Source organism: Alternaria dauci, chromosome 3 (genome assembly GCF_042100115.1).
Source record: "Alternaria dauci strain A2016 chromosome 3, whole genome shotgun sequence".
Lineage (NCBI taxonomy): Eukaryota > Fungi > Ascomycota > Dothideomycetes > Pleosporales > Pleosporaceae > Alternaria > Alternaria dauci.
The window spans coordinates 2,242,787-2,265,910 of record NC_091274.1 but is presented as its reverse complement, the minus strand read 5'-3'; the positions used below and the strand labels follow the sequence as shown (position 1 = coordinate 2,265,910).

Sequence of the window (23,124 nt, the reverse complement as noted above, 5' to 3'; positions counted from 1 at the left end):
TTCTGGAATGAATGTTGGCAGGAACCATAGGCGAAGGGCTCGCCAGGGCTTGAAGATGCTGTCGGGGGGCGAGTTGTAACGAGGGATCAATGTGTCCTACAAGACATTTGTTTCCAGAATGAACCCTGCGGCCGTAGGAAGTAGTTTGTTGATGTATATATTTATGAAGCGTTTGAATACATTCCCAAGTCAGCTGTGTACTGAATATCTTACCTTTTATAAATTTGAACCGACCAGCAAACTGTCCAGTGTGTTACTGGGAAAGTGGCCTTCAGCCTCACTTGCCAGGCTCTCGCTTTTGTTGGATCTAGAGGTCTGACAATACCGAAAGAGTCGATGGAGCTGGCAATGGTGTGGAAACCTGGACAATTATTACTATTCTTTGATGGCATTGTGCTTGGCTTGCTGGATACATTGGGTTCGATACACCTTGTTGTCTGTCCAACACGAGATAGAAGCGTACGTTTTACCAAATGCGCATAGAGTGAGCTGAACGACTAGACATTTGCTGATTGTCGTTGCTCAAGTAATGATTCGTGTGAATATATACGTGAACTGAAGGAAAACGCAGTCATCAGTATTCGAGTCAGGTAGCCAGAACCGACCACTCTCGTTTTAGGTCCTTCTACCCTTTGCTCCGCTCAAACACCTCAGAAGCCGAAGCTCTGAAGGCCACAGAGGTCAAGTTCGGAGCAATTTTCCTCATAAAAATGCAGCCACAGAATACACACAACTTGGAGTGGCCGGATGCATTACTCACGCGGTCCTCCTCCATGCATCAACCAAGTTTGCTCCACCAGCGACCATGCCACAAGCCCCAACACCCCAGTCACTCAGTAGTCCCTTCTCCATTGACCAGTGGACAGTCATGGGCGCATATGCCAGGTTGGATGCGAGATCCTTCCACCACAGCCAGTTCTCTAGTTTCTTCGCTTTTATCCGCTCTTCCCTCTGGATCTTATCCTCCTTCTCCCCATCACCCTGACTTGCTGGCATTGGTGAAGACGGCGAAGGGTAACATCGTTGGACACCCAAACGCATAAGCTCAACACCAACATATGCGGCCCAGAACCTCGAACTCCAAAGCCACCATGCGTTCTCTCGTGCTTTGCCCACATCTCCCGCCCAACTCGCTGTTGTCAAGGCTCCCTTTGAGCTAAGATATGCGCCGTTTTCTAGGACTTGGAAACCGACGCATGACGTTATTGCCGACCACGTCAATGCCCTCAGTATCTTCTCTTTCCTGCTGGCATCTTGTGGTAACGGGTCTTGGTATGTATCCCGGGCCCAGGTATACAGCCCCAAGACTCCCCACAATCTTACGAATATCCTGAAGTCTGATATTACACCGGCAAGGGCTCTTGAACTTCCAACCACCTGCGCGATGACTTTTGTGCTTGTGGGCGCTGGGAGGGTGGCTATAAGAGTTTCGCCTGGAAGCAGGACACCCTCTGCTTTCTCGGCTATCTCCGTGGCTATAGATGCGAGACGTCGTTCGAGGACGCGGGAGAGGACGGCGTGTACGAGGGTTAGGGTATAGGATGTTGTGCAGAGGAGGACGTCAGTGCCATTTGGTGTAGAGAGGAGTTTTGCGAGGCGGACGAGTGTGCGGTCTGTGGTGCCGGCGGTCTTGGCGAGGTACCTCAGGAGGAGGAATCGCAGTCTTCGCAGGAATGTAGGTTGAGAAGGTGGTGGGGGTGAAGGTATCGCATCGGGTTGTGGGGTTGGTTGGCTCGCAGTGGTGGAGGCAGGAATTGTGGTGGAGTTTGGATGTGGGTCATCCATTTTGAGGATGTAAATGTGTGGCAAGACACTTAGGGGAGGCTTGGAAGCGTATGGGAAGGACAGTCGGTGCTATCGAGGCTGCATGGTGTTGGTGTTGAGCTGTAGAAAATAAGTCACGCACGCGTTCGACCGAGGTGTGCTCGGGAAATGCTTATCGCGTCATCGGCCCGCACGTGGGTCTCACGTTGTCAACCCGTCTTTACATGTGGCATGTGATGATGGACCCTGAGAAGTCAACACTCCCTTTCACGCATCGATTGCGCCTCGTGGACAGACTTAGCGGATCTGTGCCAGACCCCAAAAGCTGGTGCGCGCTGGCGCATGCCGTCGTTTAGGTTTCATGTGGAAACCTTCGAATCGGTCCACGGCGCGCATCCCTGCCAATTTACGTCTTCCCCATATCGTCCCCACACTTACCGCCTCACATGTATCGCGGGGAGATAGGAGAGCGGGCTCTCTTTTCACCTTTATCAACTCGCCCTGGGCGCGCAAAACACTGTCACTCTAGCTCTCAGCTTCAATTCGACATCATCATCAATCATGTCGTCGCCTACACTCCCGGCGCGTCGACCGACTTACCCTCTGGCCCACGCGTTCCGCCGTAAACCTCGACGTCTACCGCTCGTTCTTCGCTTCTCGAAAGGCGCTATACACAATATAGTCTTGATGCCAGTAGTACTCCATTCGCTCTTCACCGCCTTGATCGTCTACATCGACACGCGCTATGTAGACAGTATATCCATCCCTGCCACCATTATACCTTCGCTCTCCATCGTAGTCGGTCTGATGCTGGTGTTCAGAAACAGCACAGGCTACGACCGATTCTGGACCGGAAGAAACTGCCTCACGACAATCGGAACCTGCGTACGAAACCTCGCTCGAATCTGTCTGGTGAACTCGCGAGACAAAGACGGACATGCCACAGAAGAGGAGAGAAGAGACACGGAGAAGATAGTACGAGTTCTCGTAGCAGTCCTCTACTCCATCAAGCACAATCTGCGCGCGGAATTCAATATTCCGCCTGCGAGTCTTGCTTCTTTGCCCCCACAACCAAGCGTCTACCCGCAGCGCTCCCGCCCCGTATCCAGGCGACCCAGCTACATCGATCGCACAGGCTCCAACTTTGGCTCAATTTCGTTCCCGCCTACTCTTGTGAACAGCACGAGTACCACACCTCTTCTCGGGTCATCCACCGCCACGCTCGAAAACGGCGATGGCACAACGCCCATGAAGAAGGACGAATATGTGTCACTCCTCCCAGAAGGCCTGATGGGCTACGAAGACCAAGGTCTCGGTTTACCTTTGCAACTCACAATCCTCCTGGAAGGTTACATCCGTCGAGGCCACGACAGGGGCTGGTTCCATGCGCCCCTCTCCTCGCAAATGACGGTTCAGCTCAACACTCTCGTCTCCGCGTATGGTACCATGGAAACCATCCACAGCACGCCCATCCCCGTCGCGCATTTGATCCACCAAAAGCAGGTCTTGGCTCTCTATGCTTGTGTCCTGCCGTTCGCCATTGTAGATGATTACAGGTGGTGGAGTGTACCAATTGTGGCTATCATCGCATTCACCCTCTATGGTATCGAGGGAATCGGCGTGCAGTTGGAGGACCCATTTGGGTATGATAAGAACGACATTAAAATGGATGGCATCATCGAGGATACGCGACAGGAGGTTATGGTGCTGTTGGAGGAGTGGAGGGCGAGTCATGAGGGGAGGGCTATGGGTGGCATGTTTGAGTGTGAGTGAGAGTGAGAAGAGGATGACTGGAAATATGAGAAAGGATGACGTGTAATGTCAAGATGTTGAGCTGATGTTTACATACGTAATGATCGTTGTTGGCCTTTGTGAGTTATAATCTCTACTCTTATGTTGTAGATACCCCAATAGCACGACTACCAAAAGACTGCAGTTATCACGCTGATAGTTTCGGAGACGCAGATGTTCAGTTGACTTTGGTACAATACATTAGTTACCGCTCTTCCACTACCTGTATATCTTGCTTTCTCTTGAAATATATCACATTGCAACATGATTCACTGCTCCATCATAAACTTCGCTTTGATTACGCCAGAACGCCTGAAAAGATGCAAAAGAAACCCCGAAACGAGGGAACAAGAGAAAGAGTTGGCCAAGGCACCCTGCTTACGTAGTGATTGACTAGTCGAAGCATACAGGAGGTAGCGTCGGTGCGCCGTTATTGCTTCGCGGTCCGCTGCTGTCGGAGTCAGACGGAGGAGATGTGTCGCGCATCCGGCTGCCTGCTGCGCGTCCAGCGCTACCATCGAGAACAAAAGGGCCGGCGTCATTCCTTGGAGTCATAGGGCCATCCTGTACGCGATCAGGCGTTAGGCCATTGCCGTTACTAGGATGCAGAGGCGACAGTCCCATATACTCGTTGGCTCCATTGACGTTGATAGAGACGGGCTGTGTGACCGACGATGTTGGAGGTGTAAGCTGGCGATCAGGAATTTCCAAGGCCGCCTGGTTCTCGATGTTTGTGATTTGGTGATGTAGATCGCTAAGATCAACACCGCCGTCCATATCGGCACCGTTGAGGGGGACAACAGAGGCACGAGGTGTGACGTGGCGGTCTCCTTGCTCTGCGCTGGCATCGGGAGCCGTCGCACCATTGACTACTTCCTCATCGCCTTCCCAGTCTTCGAATTCGCCCATGTCTTCTACGTCTTCTTCAAGGTCCGCTACCGCCCTACAATTCGGGCAGAGGAAGTTGGGCCAAGTGGGACCATTCAAAATGGGACGAATGCACTTGTAGTGCCAGACGTGAGAGCAGGGTGCTACGAAAAGTGACTGACAAGGCTGTGTGCTGATCAGTACAAGTCGGCTGTGGAATCAGGAAAGACCTACCGCTATGGACATCAGACAGATGGCACACTCGGACGTATGCGTAGACGAAGCATCTCCTGTGACTTCCTTCTTGCTCTTGGCAAGTGCTCGTAGTCGCTGGTGGGTTTGTTTACTGTGAAGGTTAGTGGTAGGCTTCTAGTGCTGGTAGACAGACTTACTTGAATGTATTGAGCCCTTGCTGCCAGCCGCGGTTGCACTCGACGCGAATCTTGACACATCTGAAAATCATCTCCTCTCCTCCGCGGAAATCGATGCCCAGTTGGACGATGTCGCCGTCCTTTATTCGGAATGGTTTCGACTCGACATTGGGCTGGCTTAGACGAATGTGATTCAAAAAGGTACCCGACGAGCTCTTGACGTCCTTGATATACCAGCTGCCGTCCTTGCACCACAGCTCGCAGTGCTTCCGACTGACGACCTTTGACTTGAATCCGATGGCTGCAGCGGACGGGGCGTTGCTCTGGACTTCGGGTGTGTTGTCGCGCTCCGAGTATCTTCCTACGCGGAGGATTGCATTCTCGTCGGGCAGGGTACGGTTGATGGTGGGGAAGATCAACGAAGGCCTGCCGGCTCGGGGATCCTGGTGGGGGATGAAGCGAATCGACGGCAGGTGCTTGACGGCGCCTGTGCTGTCGGGGGCGCCTTCCATTGACTGGGCGTTGCTAGGCCCTGGTGTTGACGTGGGCGTTGGCCCCGTGTTGTTGCGCACCTGGAGCTGAGGTTGGGCCGTCTCTGAACGGGTTCTCGTCATGGCTGGTTTCGGAGAGGCGGGCGGGGAGTCGCTCGGCGGCAGTTGGCTGTCGACTGTCTGGCTCCTCGATAGCAACTGTCGACCGGGGACAGCGGGGTGGGAGGACGAAGAAGCAAAGGCAGGCGAGGCGGGCGGCGTGTGTGTTGAGGCGCGTGGTCGTGTTCCCGTTCGGGAATCCTCACGTGGAGTGTCGGCTTGGCTGTTTGAGTGCAGGTGGAGATTGCGCAGGAAGCTGATGCCTCTGTGGACGCCCGTGGGCCGAGGGGACGTGGGATTGGGGGAGACAGCAGTCGCAGTTGGGAGAACTGGCGTGGTTGTTGTGGTGAACATCGCCTAGCGGCGCAGGGCGAGGGTGTGTATGTATAAGCGTTCAGCTAGGCTATGGTATGCGGGAAAGTGTGAATGCGCACGTTTCGACAGCGTTTGACAGACGACACGGCAAGGCAGTTTACAAGAGCATACACGGGTGGGTGTGTCTGAGGCACTGGGGCAAATGCTGCAAATGCAAATGCAATGCAAATGGCGCACCAACGGGGCCAGAGCCGGCGGCCAAGCAACCAGAACGAGCTCTGGGAGGAGCAGGCCACCTCTAGGCGTGCGATGGGGTCCTCCAAGAACGCGGGCCGTTAACGTATACGGGTAATAGGGTTCTAGAGTCGCGATAATGAAGTCATGTCTTGTTGGGGCCTTGCCGACCAAGATTCAAAAAGGTCATGTGGAATGGTCCGGTCTGATACCTACCCTCGGACAGCCGCCGTCGACAGCTGCCAGACATCCATGACATGATGGCGTCTGAAACCCACCGCACTCTGCTAACACCTCCCATGTCTGCACCACCACCCCAGTTGTCGTACCAAGAGTAATTCCCCGCACATGTATCAAAGCATCGAAACCACCATGGACACTCCAGAGCTCATGCTGATGCGCTGATCGCGGGGTGGGGCCGCTCGTTCCCGACATCGTGGGAACACGCACGTGACGCAGTATTATGTCAGGGCCATGAGTGCCAATGGAATTTTTCTTAAGGCCGTCACGGCATAACACACCACCAGATATGTTAAGGCCACACACGTACCGTCCATTATCGCGCGGACTGTCCAAGACGTCTGCGTCGCTCACACGCTCAGCAGCATGCGCAGGTAGACGGAGTCTTGCCACGGCGGTTGCAGAAGAGAGGGTTAGCACTGAGTTTCACGTAGCAAGCCGAAGCCTTTCTAAACTGCCATCCAGGACCCCGCCGAACTCGACCAGATCACCACCCTCCCCAATGGCATCCGCGTCGCTACCGAGGCTCTGCCGGGCCACTTCTCGGGCATCGGAGTCTATGTCGACGCCGGCTCACGATACGAGAATGATGCACTGCGCGGAGTCAGTCACATCGTCGACCGCCTCGCCTTCAAGTCCACACGCTCCACCACCGGCGACCAGATGATGGAAAAGATCGAGACGCTGGGTGGGAACATACAGTGTGCCTCTAGCCGCGAGTCGCTCATGTACCAGTCTGCAACCTTCAATTCCGCCGTGCCCACGACTGTCGGTGTCCTTGCAGAAACAATCCGGGACCCACTAGTCACCGAAGAGGAGATACAACAACAGCTCGAGACAGCCGACTACGAGATTGGGGAGATCTGGAGCAAGCCGGAGCTGATCCTGCCTGAACTCGTACACATGGCAGCTTTCAAAGACAACACGCTAGGCAACCCACTGTTGTGTCCCAAGGAGCGCCTACCGTTCATCAACCGCGCCGTCGTCGAAGCATACCGAAAGGAGTTCTACAAGCCCGACAGGATAGTGGTAGCCTTTGCTGGCGTAAACCACAACGAAGCCGTCTGCTTGACAGAACAATACTTTGGCGACATGGAGAAGGGAACTGGTCCATCGCTCATCGGTCTAGACTCACAAAGCACAGCATCCGGCCCTGTACCGCAACAACAGGTGTTCACAGCCGACCACCCCACACCCACGGGCGCACCGCCGCAATCCTCGAAACTCCTCTCCAAGATACCCTTCTTCAAGAACCTCTCCACATCCGCTACCTCTAACGCTTCCGTCAACACATCACTCGACCTAGATTTCCCACCGATAGACACATCACTACCGTCGCAATATACCGGTGGCTTCCTCACCTTGCCTCCAATCCCGCCACCAGCAAACCCCATGCTCCCCCGCCTATCGCACATTCACCTCGCCTTCGAAGCCCTCCCCATCTCATCGCCCGACATCTACGCCCTCGCAACTCTACAAACACTCCTCGGTGGAGGTGGTTCCTTCAGTGCAGGTGGACCTGGAAAAGGAATGTACTCGCGTCTCTACACCAACGTACTAAACCAGCACGGATGGGTAGAATCTTGCGTTGCATTCAACCACAGCTACACCGACAGCGGCCTATTTGGCATTGCGTCATCATGCGCCCCGTCGCACGTCGCCCAAATGCTCGAAGTCATGTGCCGCGAACTCAAATCGCTAGGAGACGAGACGGGATATGCCGCGCTCAACGAGGTTGAAGTCCAGCGCGCAAAGAACCAACTCCGCTCCTCGCTCCTCATGAACCTCGAAAGCCGAATGGTAGAACTAGAAGACCTTGGCAGGCAAGTCCAGGTTCACGGCCGTAAAGTCGGCGTCAAGGAGATGTGCAAAAAGATTGAAGATGTCTCCATCAAGGACCTGAGAAGAGTTGCTCGTCACGTCTTCGGTGGACAGGTCAAGAATATTGGAGGCGGTTCGGGCGCCCCGACTGTTGTGCTGCAAGAGGGTGAGCAGGAAGGCCTCAAGAGGAAGGACTTTACTTGGGATGATATTCAGACACGCATTGCTAGGTGGAAGCTTGGCCGCAGATAGGAAAATTGCGACCATTCCGAGGCGTTGGCTGGTGGCGTGCTTGTAAACGTAGCTCATGTATTATAGGACCGGGAAAGAAAAGATGAAATATCATGATTATGCATTACTGGACCAGGGAATAGGCGTCCGTAGCGTATGAACCCTTTACTCAAATACTCAATGACTGTGTTCAGGAAAAGCTTTCTATCGCAGATGAAGATGATGCTGCTCTAACCATCTCTGAATGCATTCAGTGGGCAGGATGCGGGTCCCGAAACAAGAGCCACCACGCCCAAATGCCATTACTCTCTTGCTCCCGGTCTCCATTACCAAGTCGTCATCCTGTTTGATCGAGCATAGTCTGTCCGTTATCGTCAAGTCATGAAACACATCTCATCTCTCTCGTCGTTCATCATGCTTGCATGTGTTTCGTCCAGAGTCTTCGCAAAGCGCGATTCTCACACCTGTGCCATGATGCTTTGAATTCCAATGTCCGCGTCCTCTTCCACCTCTGCGGTGTTGACCATAGCCCCCATCTTCTCCTTCGCCGGAACACGGAGGGTGACAATGTCAGCCGCGTGCGTCTCGGCTGCTTCTTCTGTAATCGCAACACCCTCAATTTCGACGTTCTCATTCTCGTTCCCATCAGATGTGAAGGAATATACTGAGAGTTCAGAGTCGGTGGCGTTGTCGCTTCCTGCTGTTGCATTGTTGGCCGCTGTGGTATGTGTGGTGACGTCCTCAAATCCACCCGCATACGTCCCGTTTTTGAGCTCGTTACGCTCTTTCTCTTTTCTGACGCGGCGCAAGGCACCGAGGTCGAATTCGCCAATGGCGGGAGAGCTGGTGTTGTCACGAACTGTACCGGTCCGCGGGAGTGGAAGGGTAATGTTAGATCCTTCGGAGCTGGATTCCCGGCCTGGTCGGAAGATGCCTTGGACTGCTGACTTGAGGCCTTGGGGTGTAAGGAGGCTGGGTGCACGAGAGAGAGAACGGGCTATGTCGACGGAAGAACGGCGTCCCATCTTGTAAAATCTACGACGAGGGCGGCGCTGTGCAGAAATCTCATCAATGTCGGTTTGCGTGGTCTTGAATGTGATTTCACTGGAATCAGTAGTTTTGGATGACGCGGTGTGCGGCACACCTGTCGACGTAGCGAAGGAATCTGATGTGGGCAGCGTCGAGGGGGCAGTGTTCAAGGTCATGGAGGACTGAACCCTGGTGCCAATGGTACGCATGATCTGGGCGGATTTGATCGGGAGTTCGTCTGAGTCTTCTTCGGTCAAGGGCGGGAAGTCCCCATTGACTACTGCTTGAAACGCAATGTACAGACGATCTCGATAGTACGGGCGGCAGCTATGACAGGCTCGGAGAGCGCATGCTCGAGAATTCTTCATCTCGTTAGTATCACCTAGTTGGGGGCCTGCTGCTTTCACTGTCTGGAAGATACTCACTGAGTCTGTTGCAGGCAGGCTATTCAACGTCCCATCGGTGCTGTACGTCACTCCCGCCAGAGCTGTAAGCCTAGCCACGATATCGCTGGCCTCGGTAGCCTGGCGCGTGTCCGATATGACTTGCTGTAGCTCCAGCTTGAGTGCCTTGAGCTTCTTCAGTTGCATGGCTGTGTAGTGGCCGCTCTCTGCGTTACGAATAATGCTCTCGCTCAGCCCAATCCTCTCCAGCTCCTGTCGCAATTCCGACTTGACCGGCTCAACTCGGTCTTGCTCTTTTGACAGTAGGGTGCGAAGGGTTGTGATTTTATGGTCCTGTCTGCATTCGTAGAGGAAGCCGATGGAAGGTGAGTGCCCGCAAACGCTGCAGTGCTGGTCGTGGCCGAAGACGCGGTCCATGTCCAGGTGGGTACAGTTGGGCACTCGCATGCGTTTCCCCATGGCGGCGTGGTGTTTTGTATTTTCGGCAGGGCCAAGGGTACTGGGATTGACGGTTGCTAGCACAGGGCGGGCACGCGACAAAGAATCTGCGGGGAGGAATAGAGGCAAAAGCTGTAGGTGTGAAAGGGCGTGGCGCAGGGTCGACGCTGCTGTTCTGAGACAACGACAATGACGGCACCCAAGTAGGCAAGTGCAGACATGCGCACACGCTAGCCTGCGAGGGTGAGTGAGGGCTTGGAAGGAACGACGTGAGAACTCGAGGCAGTGGCAAGAGGATTAATCTACCAAGTGTTGCTGAGTCTCTAGCAAACGAAAAAGTCACAAGTAGAGGCGAAGAGAAGGTCAATTTACGAAATGGGCCCATCGCCTGTCGGGCAATGCGGATTCTGGCAGCTTTGTACGTTGCGGGTTTGACCTGGCCGCGTGATCAACCGACTATCAGTACTTGAGGCCTTCTGACGGTCTCTGCACATGCCTCGAGTGTTTGTTGTTGTCTTGGGGATACAAACGACGAAATGAATGACAACGCTTTGACGACGCTTTGGACCAAGACAAAGGAAAAAAAGATAGAACGACGAAAGGACATGCACGGCAATTTCAGGTCGGCGTAAACAACAAGATGGAAAGTGTGCCATGATGCGGGGAGCGTTTGCATGCAGTTGCATGTGGTGAGAAAGTCGAAGTAGTACAAACAAATGTGTCCAACTCCGCTCGGTGGCACCTCAGGCTATCGCAGTGAGCAGACGAGTCGTCATGATGATGTCAATACCAGCGAGCTGTTGTTTGACGTCTCTCGTTCACGCGGTGCATACTCGATGCAAGTCCATTCGTAGTGGAGAGGCTGGGCATGTGGTCGGCCTGAGACGATGTCAAGATCAAGATGATTGACTAGGCGATAAGAGGTCGAAAGAGGTGGCTTGGGGATGGCGCTTGCCAGAGCAAAGGGTACCCTGTAATGACGACGCAATCGACCCTGTGCACAACTGTACTCGCCATGGCCCATGATAATCACAATCTGGGTTTGGGGAAAGAGCCGCCAATGGGCCGTGTGAGTCCCGGAGCGACTTTTCGAGGTGGCTCGGTGCAAACAACTACAGGCGGCGAGCCCCGACGCGCTCTTATCCGCTGGCAAAAAGCATCAGGGCGGCCAGGTACGCAATATCCAAGCTGGCTCGGATACTTCCCACAGCATCCCCGCACGCAAAGAGTGTGGAGAGACGACAGGCTGGTAATCAAGAGGTTTAGTCGTCAAGCCGAGGTTCGTTGTTGTTGTCAGATCACGACACCTGCTTCCGCGTCTTGTCGGCGCTAAAGCTTGGACCCGAGGTGTTTACCTCCCCAGCCATCCGTCGCCGTCCAGCTCGTCGACATCCGCACTCCCCCACAAACATCTCGTCGACCGCAGCACCATCCCCTACACGCGCCCATCTGCCGTCTGCTGCCGTCGCATCGCATTGAGGCGCCATGTCGGTCAAATTCGAGAAGGAGACGACGACCAAGACAACAGCCGCTGTTGCCGACGCTCTCGAAGGAAAGGATGGAGTAATGCACAATCTCGGGCAGGCTCTGACCAAAGGCGGCGGTCCCAATGGATACCTCGCTGTGAGTGTGGTGCGATTCCGCATGTGACGAGCCAATTCACTGACTGTGGGCGCGTCAGGCATACCTCAAGCAGCTCCAGAGCAACCCGTTGCGCACCAAGATGCTGACTTCGGGCACTCTGTCTGGTCTCCAGGAGTTCCTGGCGTCGTGGATCGCCCACGACAGGAGCAAGTCGGGCCACTACTTCACTTCGCGTGTCCCCAAGATGGCCATCTACGGCGCCTTGATCAGCGCGCCCCTTGGGCACGTCTTGATTAGCGCCCTCCAGAAGGTCTTCCAGGGACGCAAGAGTTTGAAGGCCAAGATCCTGCAGATTCTCTTCAGCAACTTGCTTGTAAGTCCAAGCGCCGTCGACCGGCCTACGTCAGTGTGTCGCTAACGGCTGCAGATCTCGCCCATCCAGAACAGCGTGTACCTCGTCTCCATGGCCCTCATCGCAGGCGCCCGCACCTTCCACCAAGTCAAGGCGACGGTCAAGGCTGGCTTCTGGCCTGTCATGAAGGTCAGCTGGGTCGTCTCGCCCATCTCGCTGGCTTTCGCCCAGCAGTTCCTGCCCGAGACCACCTGGGTGCCCTTCTTCAACATTGTCGGTTTCATCATCGGCACATACATCAATGCGCACACCAAGAAGAAGAGGTTAGCTGCTCTCAGGCGAAAGCACTACGGTGACGGCAGCGGCAGGAGCCAGGGTCCTGGTTCGCGCCCCGGCTCGCGCCCTGGTTCGCGTCCTGGTTCCGTCAGCGGAAGGCCTGTCGACGAGTACGGCCGTCCCGACGACCGCCCCCGTTACTAAATGACAGGCCTGGTAATGACAGCGCGATTGTCCGGAGTCCTGTTCGCTGTTATATACCAATCGACCGTGGGAACCCCAACGGTCAGAATGAGGCATCACCCGTCTTTGCTCATGTGTTACGACAAACTCGGGGAACGAGATTCGGCTACCAGTCAGGCGCTTCACCATCTAGTGCGCTTTCATTTTCGGTCCCCTTTACGTGCTCTGTATATCCCATCTGTTTTCCTGTTCAGCCACTGGAACCGCGACTGGTGTTCGTTGCGGCTACCACTAAATATACACTATTACTTCGATCTAGTATTCGACCACTCCTCCCCCCTGTGTCATGCCGCTATCCTGTCTAACCCATGCGAGGACACGTCTCTGTTAGTACTTACTGAGCGAAGAGGCGGCGTTAGACGCCGTCTGCCTATCAGAACCTCCACTTCCGTCCCAGCGTTCGCGCTGTGTAACAATGTATTACGTTCGCCTGCCTCGTACCACGCAAATTCGACCTACAGACGTGGCACAGAGCTGTTGTGCCAAAGAAGGACTGGAGTGCGTAATCTCGTTCTAATCTTGCCCCAATAGGACTGCGCTGATGAACAGCGGGCCCATGCCTTTGGATTGACCACGACAAACAATATGTGATAGCGCATGCGTTACGCTAAGGTCAGTAATCATTCGTGCTGAACACAAATATCCTGAACGGAGAGGATGTGAATGACTATGCCATGCCGCATACTAGCAGCAGCGGTCCCGCCTTATTCAACTATAAGAGAAGGACGGAATTTACCTGGCGCAGAGGCCCATAAACTCGTGACACTTTGACGCTCTGCCAAGGACCCCAGCCTTATACGCAACCCATTCTGATCTGTCTTATGACTCTCGGTTCTGTTGATCCACTTGCGTTGTTGCCGTACGGTGGTGACCTCTTCGGCGGAGCAGGGCTTGCTCGATCCAAATCTTACCCCTCTGATTCAGAGCCAGATCTTTATATCCCCTTCGAGTCTTATGATAATCGGCGTCCGCTGTCGAGCGTTGCTGTGCGACTTCAGGATCCTCTCCTGAGATGCGAGAGAGATCTTGGATGGAACATCGACTGGGCGGTTGCTTTCCTCGTTGACCAACTGGAACAGAACTGGGTTGACACAGCTGGAAAATTCAGGAGCATCAGGATACGGGCTGCAACTCTCGAGAGGGATGGACTGATCCAGGAGATCCCATATCGCATCTTCAACAAGCTGGACGAAGTACTCTTTGCCGGCCATTTGAAAAACGCCGTTTTTCTCGATGTCGCCAGCTTGGGCTCTGATGTCTCAGGTACTACCTACACGCACAGACTGGGACCGAATCGCGATGTCAAGCGCATCTCAATCGTCCTGAATGTGGACGCGCTCGAATACGCCAGCGCGAAAGACATCGTTGCGATTCTGATTCACCACATGATACATGCATACTTCCTCGTTGCTTGTGGTGGTCAGAAAGAATATGAGGTGGACTACGGACGGTTGAATCACGACGTGCATTTCGGCAAGATTATGCTCACCATCAAGAAGCTCTCAGCTGTACATGGCAGAGAGTTGTCGCCGCTGAACTATGGACACAGCTCGCCCAATGACCGCTGCATTGAGCATAAGTATTACAATCCACGAAGAAGAGAGGCACTTGAGCGTGAAGATCGAGAGCAGTGGAACTGCAGCCACTGTCATAGCGATGTGCAGGGGCCGTGCGAGAGCGAAGTGCACAAGTGGTACGGAGAGGTTTGCAAGCCTCTGTTCGACCAGCCCAAGTGTGTGCACGAGCTGGAAGTTCAAACATACAACGAACGACGTCATGAGCTCGAGACCAGACGCCGTGCACATCTCGCACCAAGTGCCAAATCGGTCGAGTTCATGTTCAAAGACAGGCCCATCCTCGTCGATGGAGACAAGTTGGATGGTTTCCCAAGTGTTGTGAAAGCTTTCGATAAAGTGGGCAGCCGCTTTCTTACGATGCACCAGGAGGTATCTGAAGACACTTTCATCCGCTTCCTGGAGTTTCTTCATACCGGCTCCTACCGTCCTGATCCACGACCATTCGCCGCTGCTGCTGCCGGGTTGGGTATCGAACGACGAGGGTCACCAATCATCAAACCTCAATCAACAACTACTGATGCATGCGTCCTTGTCGATGTGCAATTTGCCAAGCTCGGCACATTGATGGGCTTCGACGACTGCAAGAGCTATGCCCTGGACAGGATGAACGCTTATGGCATACTCAACGAAGACCCCGTCGCCATCCTCCAGGAAATATACAAGGGTTATGAGCCTGATGCGGACCTCAAGGACTGGGCACGCAAGTTCCTCGTCAGAGCACCAAGTACTTCAAACCCAGAGTACCGCACTACATCGATTAGCCTCACCATTATAGAGCCGCCGAATCTCATCAAGCTCGAGAGTGAACAGAGTTCGTACCGCACACGCTTCCTCGATGCCATTGACTCAAGCGGAGCATTGGAGAATGATGTCAACAAAGCTCGTGCTGAACTTAAAGCTGCTGGTTGGTACAGTTGGTCATCGCTTCTGCCTCATGATGCGCCTAGGCTCCTCACTAACTGTTCTATGAGCTACTCTACCCATCCACTGGCACTTGGTCGTCGCTCGCCTCTTCTTCTTGGCCGCTCATCTACTCCATACCCCTGGCGCAGCGTCCACGATCTCACAGACCAACTTTCCTCGCTGGACATCGAACGCCTGCGTAACTTGGAGCTTGAGAAAACTCGCGATCGTGAACGAGAAGAGAGGTTGAGAGACTATGAGCGAGTCAAGCACAGCGACATTGAGCACGATAAACTTAAGCAACTGCGTCGAGACAAGGAGCGCGAGTTGGAAAGGGAGAAAGCGAAGCTGAGGAAATTGAAAAAGGAGACGGAGAAGGTCAAGGAGACGCAAGCACAGCTGCAGGCTACCGCTGCGATTGAAGCGCTCTTCGGAAGACGTGGGCATGGGTTTGTAGAGGACTATGAGTACGAGTAGACTGATGATGGATGCTTGTTGAAGAAAGGCTAGGGTGTTTATGCAAATATGATCTACTGCAATGCCAATTGAGTTTTATCATGTCCTTCTGGGACTACGAACATTGCATCTACGACATGTCCACCTGTCTGTATCTTGATTTCACAATCTCTTCTCGTATTCTTCCATACGATGGTGTTGCATAACAGTAGGCTTATGCCTCTCTGCCATGATTGCAAAGCGTAGTGTCGCAGGCAACGATGGGGCTGACTTGTCGACCTGCGTCATCGGCCGCGGCCAAAGGCGTCAGCACACAGCCACTCCTTGGTGGACGCCCGGTTCTCAGACATGTTGGCCGCATGTTCTGTCATAACCCTGTGACTGTCAAGGAAGTTCGAGTTCGACAAATAGCAAAGGAAACGTGAGGCAAAACTCGAATGGTTATGACATGCGACCGTCTCGCACACCAGTAATAGAAGCCGTCACTGGCACTAAGGACGGAAGTGCCCCGCAACCCCGCAGCATCCACGTATGTATATACCGAGACTGGTCGCGAATAGCACGCCTTGGTCTTGCTATGACACAGTCGATGCATAAGGTCTTTCGTGTATAACTGTTGGTACCAATCGATCCGCGCAAAGGCACTCGAACCTCACTATACACTTTCCAAACACCATGGCCACCAGTCAGGAGATCAACAACGCGCGATTCAGTAAAGAAGCCTTAGAATGGGATTCAAACCAGAAGCATGTGGAATCGACTTCAAAAGCACTCGAAGCCATCAAGCGCTACGTACCTGCATTCAGAGATGGACGTAGCAAAGGTATAAACAGCCCGTTTACCACTAGTCCAGGACTAACATGCATTCCAGAGCTCGACGTGCTAGAAATCGGTTGCGGCACTGGCCTCCTATCCTTTATGCTAGCTCCGCACGTACGCAGCCTCATCGGGGTAGACACAGCAGACGGCATGATAAGTGCCTTCAACACGAAGCTGGCGGATCTTCCAACAGACCACCCAAACCTATGTTCAGTAAATCACTTCTTGAAGAATCCAGACTCGCATGAGTTGCAAAGCGCAGCAGCACTCCTTGCCACACATCGTGGGGAAGCTATATCACCGCCTTACTCATACAGATTTGATCTCGTGGTATCTCATTTGACCCTGCATCACATTCCTTCAATGGCGGAGATACTAGAGACAATGAAGAAGTGTTTGAAGCCAGGAGGCGTTGTTGCGCTGACCGATTACGAGGACTTTGGGCCGGAAGCTGTACCGTTTCACCCAGCGAGTAAGAGGCCGGGAGTTGAGAGACACGGGATTAAGAAGGGCGAGATGGAGGAATTGTTGTTAGGGACAGGGTTCAATGAGATCAAGGTCGAGGAAGCGTTTGTTTTGCGAAAAGAAGTTGATGCCGAGGATGGAAAGCCGGCAAGAGAGATGGATTTTCCGTTTTTGCTGTGTTTCGGGGTCAAGAGCTGAAGGTATTCGGTTGTATATAGACGTTCGTTAATGATGTTCGCTGTCGTCTGCGACTGTTTCGGAGTGTCGAGAATCAATAATGTTTTAGCAGGTCATTCACTGCTTTCGCAGCGAAACGTTTCCGCTCAGCCTCTTCCATGCCCTCGCCCATCTCCTTGATGGCAACCATCTTCTGCATCATCACCTCGAGCTCTTCAACCTCTTTGTCTCCTGATTCTGGGCCTTCATCATCGTCAAACTCGGCCAGAGCACCTTTCATGTCAAACAGCTCCATGTTCATCTCCGCCTCTTCTGCCGCAAAACTGCCTTCAAAGCCGTCCTCATCGCCGCCCATGTCCAGATCTGCCATGCTCTCCCACTCCCCAGCCTCGAGCGCTTCCCGAACTCGGTGCACTCCTGTTGCCTCGCCAAACTCATTCTTCCCCTTCCTCTCCGAGTCGACGTATTCGAAACCGTAGTCCATGGCGAGCTCTTCCCATTCCTCATGACTCTTCTCAAGGTAAGGAGTGATGGATTGCGGCATAGCGACAGCAAGACACACCATGTCACCACCGTAGCCGCATGCGCGCTCGATGACGTCGGACACGGCCTGCATGGTCTCCTTGATTACATCTAGATCCTTTGCCTCGACTGGCTTCTTGAAGCAGTATATCCACGCACCGAGCGCGGTGACGACTTCGCGGGCTTCGGGCTTGGTGAATTCGGTGCGCCATTCCGCGACGTTGGCAAGCTCATCGATCCATATGGGAAGGTTTGCAGTGTAGTATTTGGTTTCCAGACGCCATTCGTGCGTAAGACCGGCAGTGGTTTCGGACGTGGGCTCGGGAGCGGAACCTGTCAGCTCTGGGCAGAGTCAGTGAATGCGCGCAATTTAGGCAGGACAAAAGGCACCTTTGAGCAGTGGGAGTACGCCTGCCTCGGGCGCACCGATGGCGAGGATGCGCCGCGGGTTCTTGATATCCATGTTGTGTCGGTGGAAAAAGTGTCGAGTTGCGGAGTTCTCGGGGGTCTCGCCATCCAGCGTGGGGTACATGCCTGCGAATATCAAGAACGTTCGCGACTACGCCTGGCTATACTGTAGTCCTTCCTATGCCGCCGAGCAAGTTCAGAAAGTACACGGCATTTGCGACAATGTAAAACATGTGCATTCATCCCATTCAAAGGTATCTTCGATTTTGGAGCTATCCCAATTTTCAGCGTATGTCCAGCAAAAGCATCTGGTTGCATACCTATCCTGGCCTCGATTGTCTAGTTCCCGCAGCTGAGGGCGCGTCCTCGCTAGTTATTGCGCTTCTCGTAACCTGCTCTCTGCTCATGTCGTCTTTCCGCCGGTGTTTCTCAACTCGTTCAACGACCGCCGCCGCCACGAGTGCTAGCCCTTGCCCTGTTGACTGTTGCCCGACCACGCGCAAGACCGACACCGCGACCCCTCGTGCCTCTCGATCGGAACATGGGAGCGTTCCTATGTTCTGTTAGCGCCTTTCCTGTCCAACAAATGCAACAAATCATACCTCAACATGTCGGGAACGATAAAGTACCGCACGTGACTTCCTCTAATATACACTTGTTCGAGATGTGAGACGCGACCGTCGCGGGCCGTGACAGTGATGTCCTTGAGCTGTACGTTCATGTTGTCCTCGGCTTCGGCTCGTTAGCACGAATATAAGGGGCTGGGAATCGCATGCGGGGCGTACCTTCAATCAACTTCCCACGGTAGACTTCGCCAGATGTGATCTCAAGCGTGACAATGTGACCCTATGTCCTGTTAGCACAGGTTTAGAAACCGACATCCAGCGGTAAACGTACTGCTGCCTCGTTGAGGAGCTTAATAGGGATACCGATAGTGCTCGTCATTTTTTCTGTCTAGACTCCGAGCCAATGTGTCCAGTATTTCTAGTTCGGTCTCGCGGTGGGACGTTTCGTGTAGGCTGCGAGAAATAGGCTTCGTGTCGTAGGCGCAGATTGCACTCGTTGCGCGAATCTATTCCAAAGAGGTGTTCGCCTGTGTTCGCTACGTAGTGGTCGTCGATAACGGAGCAGAGCGCAAGCTTGGGCGTCGGGGTTGCGAAGCGCGTGCGCGATGCCAATATCACTGTCTACAGAAAGTTGAGGTTGAGCTTGGACCAGATCTTAGTCATCATGCCCTGTCCCTAATGCTCATTGTTCTCTTACTCCTTACCACCAAATTCTAACCGGCCAACATCCAGGCGGCACTGAATCCATCTCGCAATAGCGCTTGTTACCTTCTGTATGCAAACGTAGATGTTTTGCGCTATGCAACACATTCCGTTCATCTCAGTGGTACATCACGGTCATGTCTTTTCATCTCAGGCAAACCCGTGAGCGTTTCTGATGTCAGAAGAGTGTCGTTTATGTATCCCTTCAAAGCACATGCAGGTAATGGCCAAAGTCTATGGTTGCCCGGTCTCTGTTGTTGGCGTGCTGCAAAGTTCGGAATAGACTCGGAATCACCGGAAAGAACATCTTTCGACAAGTGCCGCGCCACAAACGCGTCACGACTCAATCCAGCCCCTGCAACACCACCTGGGCATCGACAAACGCTTCCAATGAACATCTCGGGTACTCTCAACGTCTTCCGGCTACTGAGAGATCCAACTCTGTGCCTGCCTCAACATACTGTCTCAACGTTCAACCATCTTCCGATTCCTTTGTCCAAAGCTTTCAGGAAAGATGGGGTTGCTGGGCAAAAAGAGGTAGACATTCAAGCTGTAGTACTTGACAAAGACAACTGCTTTGCTGTGCCACATACCGACGAGATCCACAAGCCATATGAAGTACTGATACGCGCGTGCTCTCGCTCGGAATTTCGTTGACCACCCTCATAGGACCATTTCCAGCGCCTTCGACGCGCCTACCCGGGCACGAAACTGCTGATAGTTTCCAACACGGCTGGAACGTCTTCAGATAAAGATTATGCCCAAGCTGCTCTCTTGGAGGCTAACACTGGAGTCAAAGTTTTGCGACACTCCACTAAGAAGCCTGGCTGTAAGGACGAGGTCATGGCTTACTTCAAGGCACATCCAGACTCTGGCGTGACTAGGCCGGACCAGATCGCCATAGTAGGTGATCGCTTGTCTACAGACGTCATGATGGCAAACATGATGGGCGGATATGGAATTTGGATAAGAGATGGAGTACAGGGACGGGGATTTGTAAGTGCCTCCGCCCGGAGAGAGCACCGTGGAGAGTGACTTCACAGAATCGCAGTTCAACATTTGATGCTAACGAAATCACAGTTTGCGAGAGTTGAAGACAGGCTACAGAGCTTCCTCTTCCGAAGAGGTTATGCTGCGCCTGATCCTAGCCGAAATCAATTCGAGTAGTGCATTCAATGGAATGGTCGACATTGAGCTGAAGACATCAGTATCTGCTTCCTTGACGGACAATCTACTCTGGGCGGCAAGTCACTGTCTCGTCTGCTACTGCTGGTACTGAAGCCAGATTTGTTCTGCATATCCACGAGACAGTCATTTTAACCCAATGACATGTCCAAAACTTCGTCTGTCGTACAAGTCAAGTCCAATTTTAATCCACAACACACATACATTATCAGAGCTTTCCTGTCATGTAGAAGCCCAAGGTACGATTGGCAGGGTTCGCCCTCTAAGCGACGCCCTTTCTAAGAACAACCACTAAACGATGCTGTAAGGAGTATCCTTTAACAGGCTTCGTTAACCAACAACGATCGGATGCATGGCCGATCGCAAAGACGCAAGACTATGGTTAATGTCAACATCCCTGTACGCTCGGCTTTGAGATAATTGTGTAACCGCAGACCTTCCATCCCTAGATCTGTCCGTCGAGGCTCAACGCTCTGTCAACGCCAAAACTCAGCGTAGGCAACTAGACATTTCAAATTCGAGACCACCTATCACAATTTCTACCTCGCTCCAACAGCCTTGCCACATAGGCTTGTGGCAGCTTGTCACTAATTCCCCTCCATTAAGCTGCGCCGCATAGTAGCATAAACGACATTACACATACCGCCTCCCCTCCCTTCCAAAGTTTAGCCTGCAGGTAATATGATATAGTCGACAGCTGTGACGTGGCTAGTAATCAATATGCCTGGACGACCTACATAAAGGGATATGTACAAACTGGAGCAAATCGCTATAAATACAGCTCTTCTTTACCTTGGATAGCTCTACTCCACACTCGCCCACCCTCCGAGCACGTAACAACTCTTTCATCAATCTGAAGTACCTGACACGACCTAACTGCTCTCATCAGTTCTCATCAAGTATGTCACAGTACAGAAATGTTTCCTTTAGCCCAAACTGCGATACAGAAATACATCTACTCACCTCTCCAATCGCTGACTTCCATTTGTTGTATACAGCCAACAATATGGTCACCCACACCACAATTATCGGCGCATTCATTGGCTTCGGCCTCTTCGCAGTACCAGCACTTGGCACGCCAGTAGCTGCCTTAGCGGCAGCTGGCGAGAGACTCGGCGGCATAGACATGCCCCGAGCCTGCCGCGACCAGTATCGTGATGGTCGCCCCGCTGGTCGGATTGGAAATTCATGCAACGACTGGCAATGCATATTATATAACACAAATTTCGGCGATTTATACTATCCTATCGACACTCCTGCAGCATGTAGGAGACAGTACGGCAATAATGTGTATGCTTATTGTCAAGGTGGATGGGACAAGTGGTCTTGTTATAGGACATAGACGGACATGAGATGACCTCGAGAACATAAAATTCAAGAAATAAAGCCCTCCTGTCATGCTTGATTGATATATCGCTTTCGAGTAGACGCTTTCACGTATCACTGCTCCGTGATACATATCTAGTAAGGACTTCGATAAGAGCCACGTGCCGCAATGAGATGCTAGTGGGTCAACGTCCAGACCGCCCATCTGAACTTTTTCAGGCAGATACGTGAACCCGACTATCGCGAAGCCAAGCGCGAGGATGTTGACTGCTGGACTAATCGATGCTGATATGAGGATGAGCGATGTCTTGATGAGGATATAGATTAAGGCACCAAAGACTATGTGCCCACGTGAAGTGAATTGTGTATGCAGAAGTGCATGATTGTTTATGTCTACATGTGGATTATATTGAGGACGGGCCATATCGGATCTCTGGATCTGTTCAGCGCAACGGTCAGCACATACAAGGATGGAAGCGACTCCTAACAAGGTGATTGTAGCCCGGTATAACAGTGGTTTTAGTCGCCATTCTTCAATGATTCGTTGCGCCCCAGGGGATACACGAAAGTTCAGCAGTTCTACAGGACCTTTACTTGCAAGACTTGTCCAGCTAAGACAGGAGTTACACAAAAGACTTTGTCGATCGATCCTATGGTCTCCAAGACTTTTCTGACATAATGCTTCTGCTTCTGCCAATAGTGGGTTAGCGCATGTGTGGCGGGCGGTATGGTAGCCCCTTCGACAGCAATAGCCTTCAGACATATCTTCTGGTCATTTGTCTCTTGACCCTCTACCGCTGTCTCCTTGGTGTTCATCTTCTGCGTTTCGCTCTATTCTTTGTCGCCCACTTTCTGCCTAAACTCGACCTTTGGATCCGTATCGCCCACTTCCTTGTAGCCCATGGCTCCGCCGCTCATCGCGTTCTGGCCAAGTGTCTCCCTCTGCCTCCGCGATCTAGGGATCCTCTTCCACTCCGGAGGTGTATACTGCTATCACATGAAGCACATGTGCCTCAACATCTGGACCTGGGGCGTCTTCAAGTAAGCCTTCCAAGGTTGCCTAAACGCATGTAACTTGACTAGTGAACTGCAGGCGTAGTACAAACGCACATGCGATCCTTACTGTAACCTAGCTCGATTGAGGCGTAGTCAAATCATTACTGACCGGCAATTCACGTACCTTGAATTGTCTGGACAGTACCTATGCAGTTGCCTGATGATGCCCCGCTCGTTTGTGGCGTCACACCCTTGTAAACGCAGGCGCATTTACCGGTTTTGCGACGACCCACTGAACACAGCCACGAGCGTTTCCACATTTCATAAGAACACACGGTACGCAAACAGATAATAGCTGAAAGGCTTTGACCAATGGGACGTGATAAGGTCACCAGGCGGTGCAGCGGGGCTGAGCTCGCGCTTAGCTGTCATCTTTCGGGAGCTCCTTCTTCCAAACGAACAGCGCAAGGCA

General features: G+C 52.9%; 11 protein-coding genes across 11 annotated transcripts; 6 read left to right on the top strand and 5 right to left on the bottom strand.

Moving 5' to 3' along the window:
* Positions 1-756: 756 nt before the first annotated feature.
* Positions 757-1,785, bottom strand: ACET3X_004393 (uncharacterized protein; the record flags this gene model as incomplete). The annotated part of the gene is made up of 1 exon (XM_069450593.1): positions 757-1,785. One exon carries the CDS (start codon positions 1,783-1,785, stop codon positions 757-759), a length of 1,029 nt encoding a protein of 342 aa, XP_069308371.1.
* A 666-nt stretch (positions 1,786-2,451) lies between these two features.
* On the top strand, positions 2,452-3,537 carry ACET3X_004392 (uncharacterized protein; the record flags this gene model as incomplete). Its single annotated transcript, XM_069450592.1, has 1 exon — positions 2,452-3,537. The coding sequence occupies one exon, from the start codon at positions 2,452-2,454 to the stop codon at positions 3,535-3,537; it is 1,086 nt and encodes a 361-aa protein (XP_069308370.1).
* Positions 3,538-3,948: 411 nt separating this feature from the next.
* ACET3X_004391 (uncharacterized protein) lies at positions 3,949-5,407 on the bottom strand (the record flags this gene model as incomplete). Its single annotated transcript, XM_069450589.1, has 3 exons — positions 3,949-4,608; positions 4,657-4,768; positions 4,815-5,407. The coding sequence occupies 3 exons, from the start codon at positions 5,405-5,407 to the stop codon at positions 3,949-3,951; spliced, it is 1,365 nt and encodes a 454-aa protein (XP_069308369.1).
* A 1,033-nt stretch (positions 5,408-6,440) lies between these two features.
* Positions 6,441-8,369, top strand: ACET3X_004390 (uncharacterized protein). The gene is made up of 2 exons (XM_069450588.1): positions 6,441-6,584; positions 6,638-8,369. The coding sequence occupies exons 1-2, from the start codon at positions 6,462-6,464 to the stop codon at positions 8,243-8,245; spliced, it is 1,731 nt and encodes a 576-aa protein (XP_069308368.1). The 5' UTR covers positions 6,441-6,461; the 3' UTR covers positions 8,246-8,369.
* A 313-nt stretch (positions 8,370-8,682) lies between these two features.
* ACET3X_004389 (uncharacterized protein) lies at positions 8,683-10,116 on the bottom strand (the record flags this gene model as incomplete). The annotated part of the gene is made up of 1 exon (XM_069450587.1): positions 8,683-10,116. One exon carries the CDS (start codon positions 10,114-10,116, stop codon positions 8,683-8,685), a length of 1,434 nt encoding a protein of 477 aa, XP_069308367.1.
* Positions 10,117-11,292: 1,176 nt separating this feature from the next.
* Positions 11,293-12,511, top strand: ACET3X_004388 (uncharacterized protein; the record flags this gene model as incomplete). The annotated part of the gene is made up of 3 exons (XM_069450586.1): positions 11,293-11,718; positions 11,777-12,052; positions 12,107-12,511. Exons 1-3 carry the CDS (start codon positions 11,581-11,583, stop codon positions 12,509-12,511), a joined length of 819 nt encoding a protein of 272 aa, XP_069308366.1. The 5' UTR covers positions 11,293-11,580.
* Positions 12,512-13,371: 860 nt separating this feature from the next.
* Positions 13,372-15,507, top strand: ACET3X_004387 (uncharacterized protein; the record flags this gene model as incomplete). Its single annotated transcript, XM_069450585.1, has 1 exon — positions 13,372-15,507. The coding sequence occupies one exon, from the start codon at positions 13,372-13,374 to the stop codon at positions 15,505-15,507; it is 2,136 nt and encodes a 711-aa protein (XP_069308365.1).
* A 654-nt stretch (positions 15,508-16,161) lies between these two features.
* On the top strand, positions 16,162-16,968 carry ACET3X_004386 (uncharacterized protein; the record flags this gene model as incomplete). Its single annotated transcript, XM_069450584.1, has 2 exons — positions 16,162-16,309; positions 16,358-16,968. The coding sequence occupies 2 exons, from the start codon at positions 16,162-16,164 to the stop codon at positions 16,966-16,968; spliced, it is 759 nt and encodes a 252-aa protein (XP_069308364.1).
* Positions 16,969-17,041: 73 nt separating this feature from the next.
* ACET3X_004385 (uncharacterized protein) lies at positions 17,042-17,932 on the bottom strand (the record flags this gene model as incomplete). Its single annotated transcript, XM_069450583.1, has 2 exons — positions 17,042-17,811; positions 17,860-17,932. The coding sequence occupies 2 exons, from the start codon at positions 17,930-17,932 to the stop codon at positions 17,042-17,044; spliced, it is 843 nt and encodes a 280-aa protein (XP_069308363.1).
* Positions 17,933-18,315: 383 nt separating this feature from the next.
* ACET3X_004384 (uncharacterized protein) lies at positions 18,316-18,822 on the bottom strand (the record flags this gene model as incomplete). The annotated part of the gene is made up of 4 exons (XM_069450582.1): positions 18,316-18,430; positions 18,480-18,609; positions 18,663-18,723; positions 18,775-18,822. 4 exons carry the CDS (start codon positions 18,820-18,822, stop codon positions 18,316-18,318), a joined length of 354 nt encoding a protein of 117 aa, XP_069308362.1.
* A 713-nt stretch (positions 18,823-19,535) lies between these two features.
* Positions 19,536-20,312, top strand: ACET3X_004383 (uncharacterized protein; the record flags this gene model as incomplete). Its single annotated transcript, XM_069450581.1, has 3 exons — positions 19,536-19,763; positions 19,815-20,141; positions 20,226-20,312. The coding sequence occupies 3 exons, from the start codon at positions 19,536-19,538 to the stop codon at positions 20,310-20,312; spliced, it is 642 nt and encodes a 213-aa protein (XP_069308361.1).
* Positions 20,313-23,124: the final 2,812 nt, after the last annotated feature.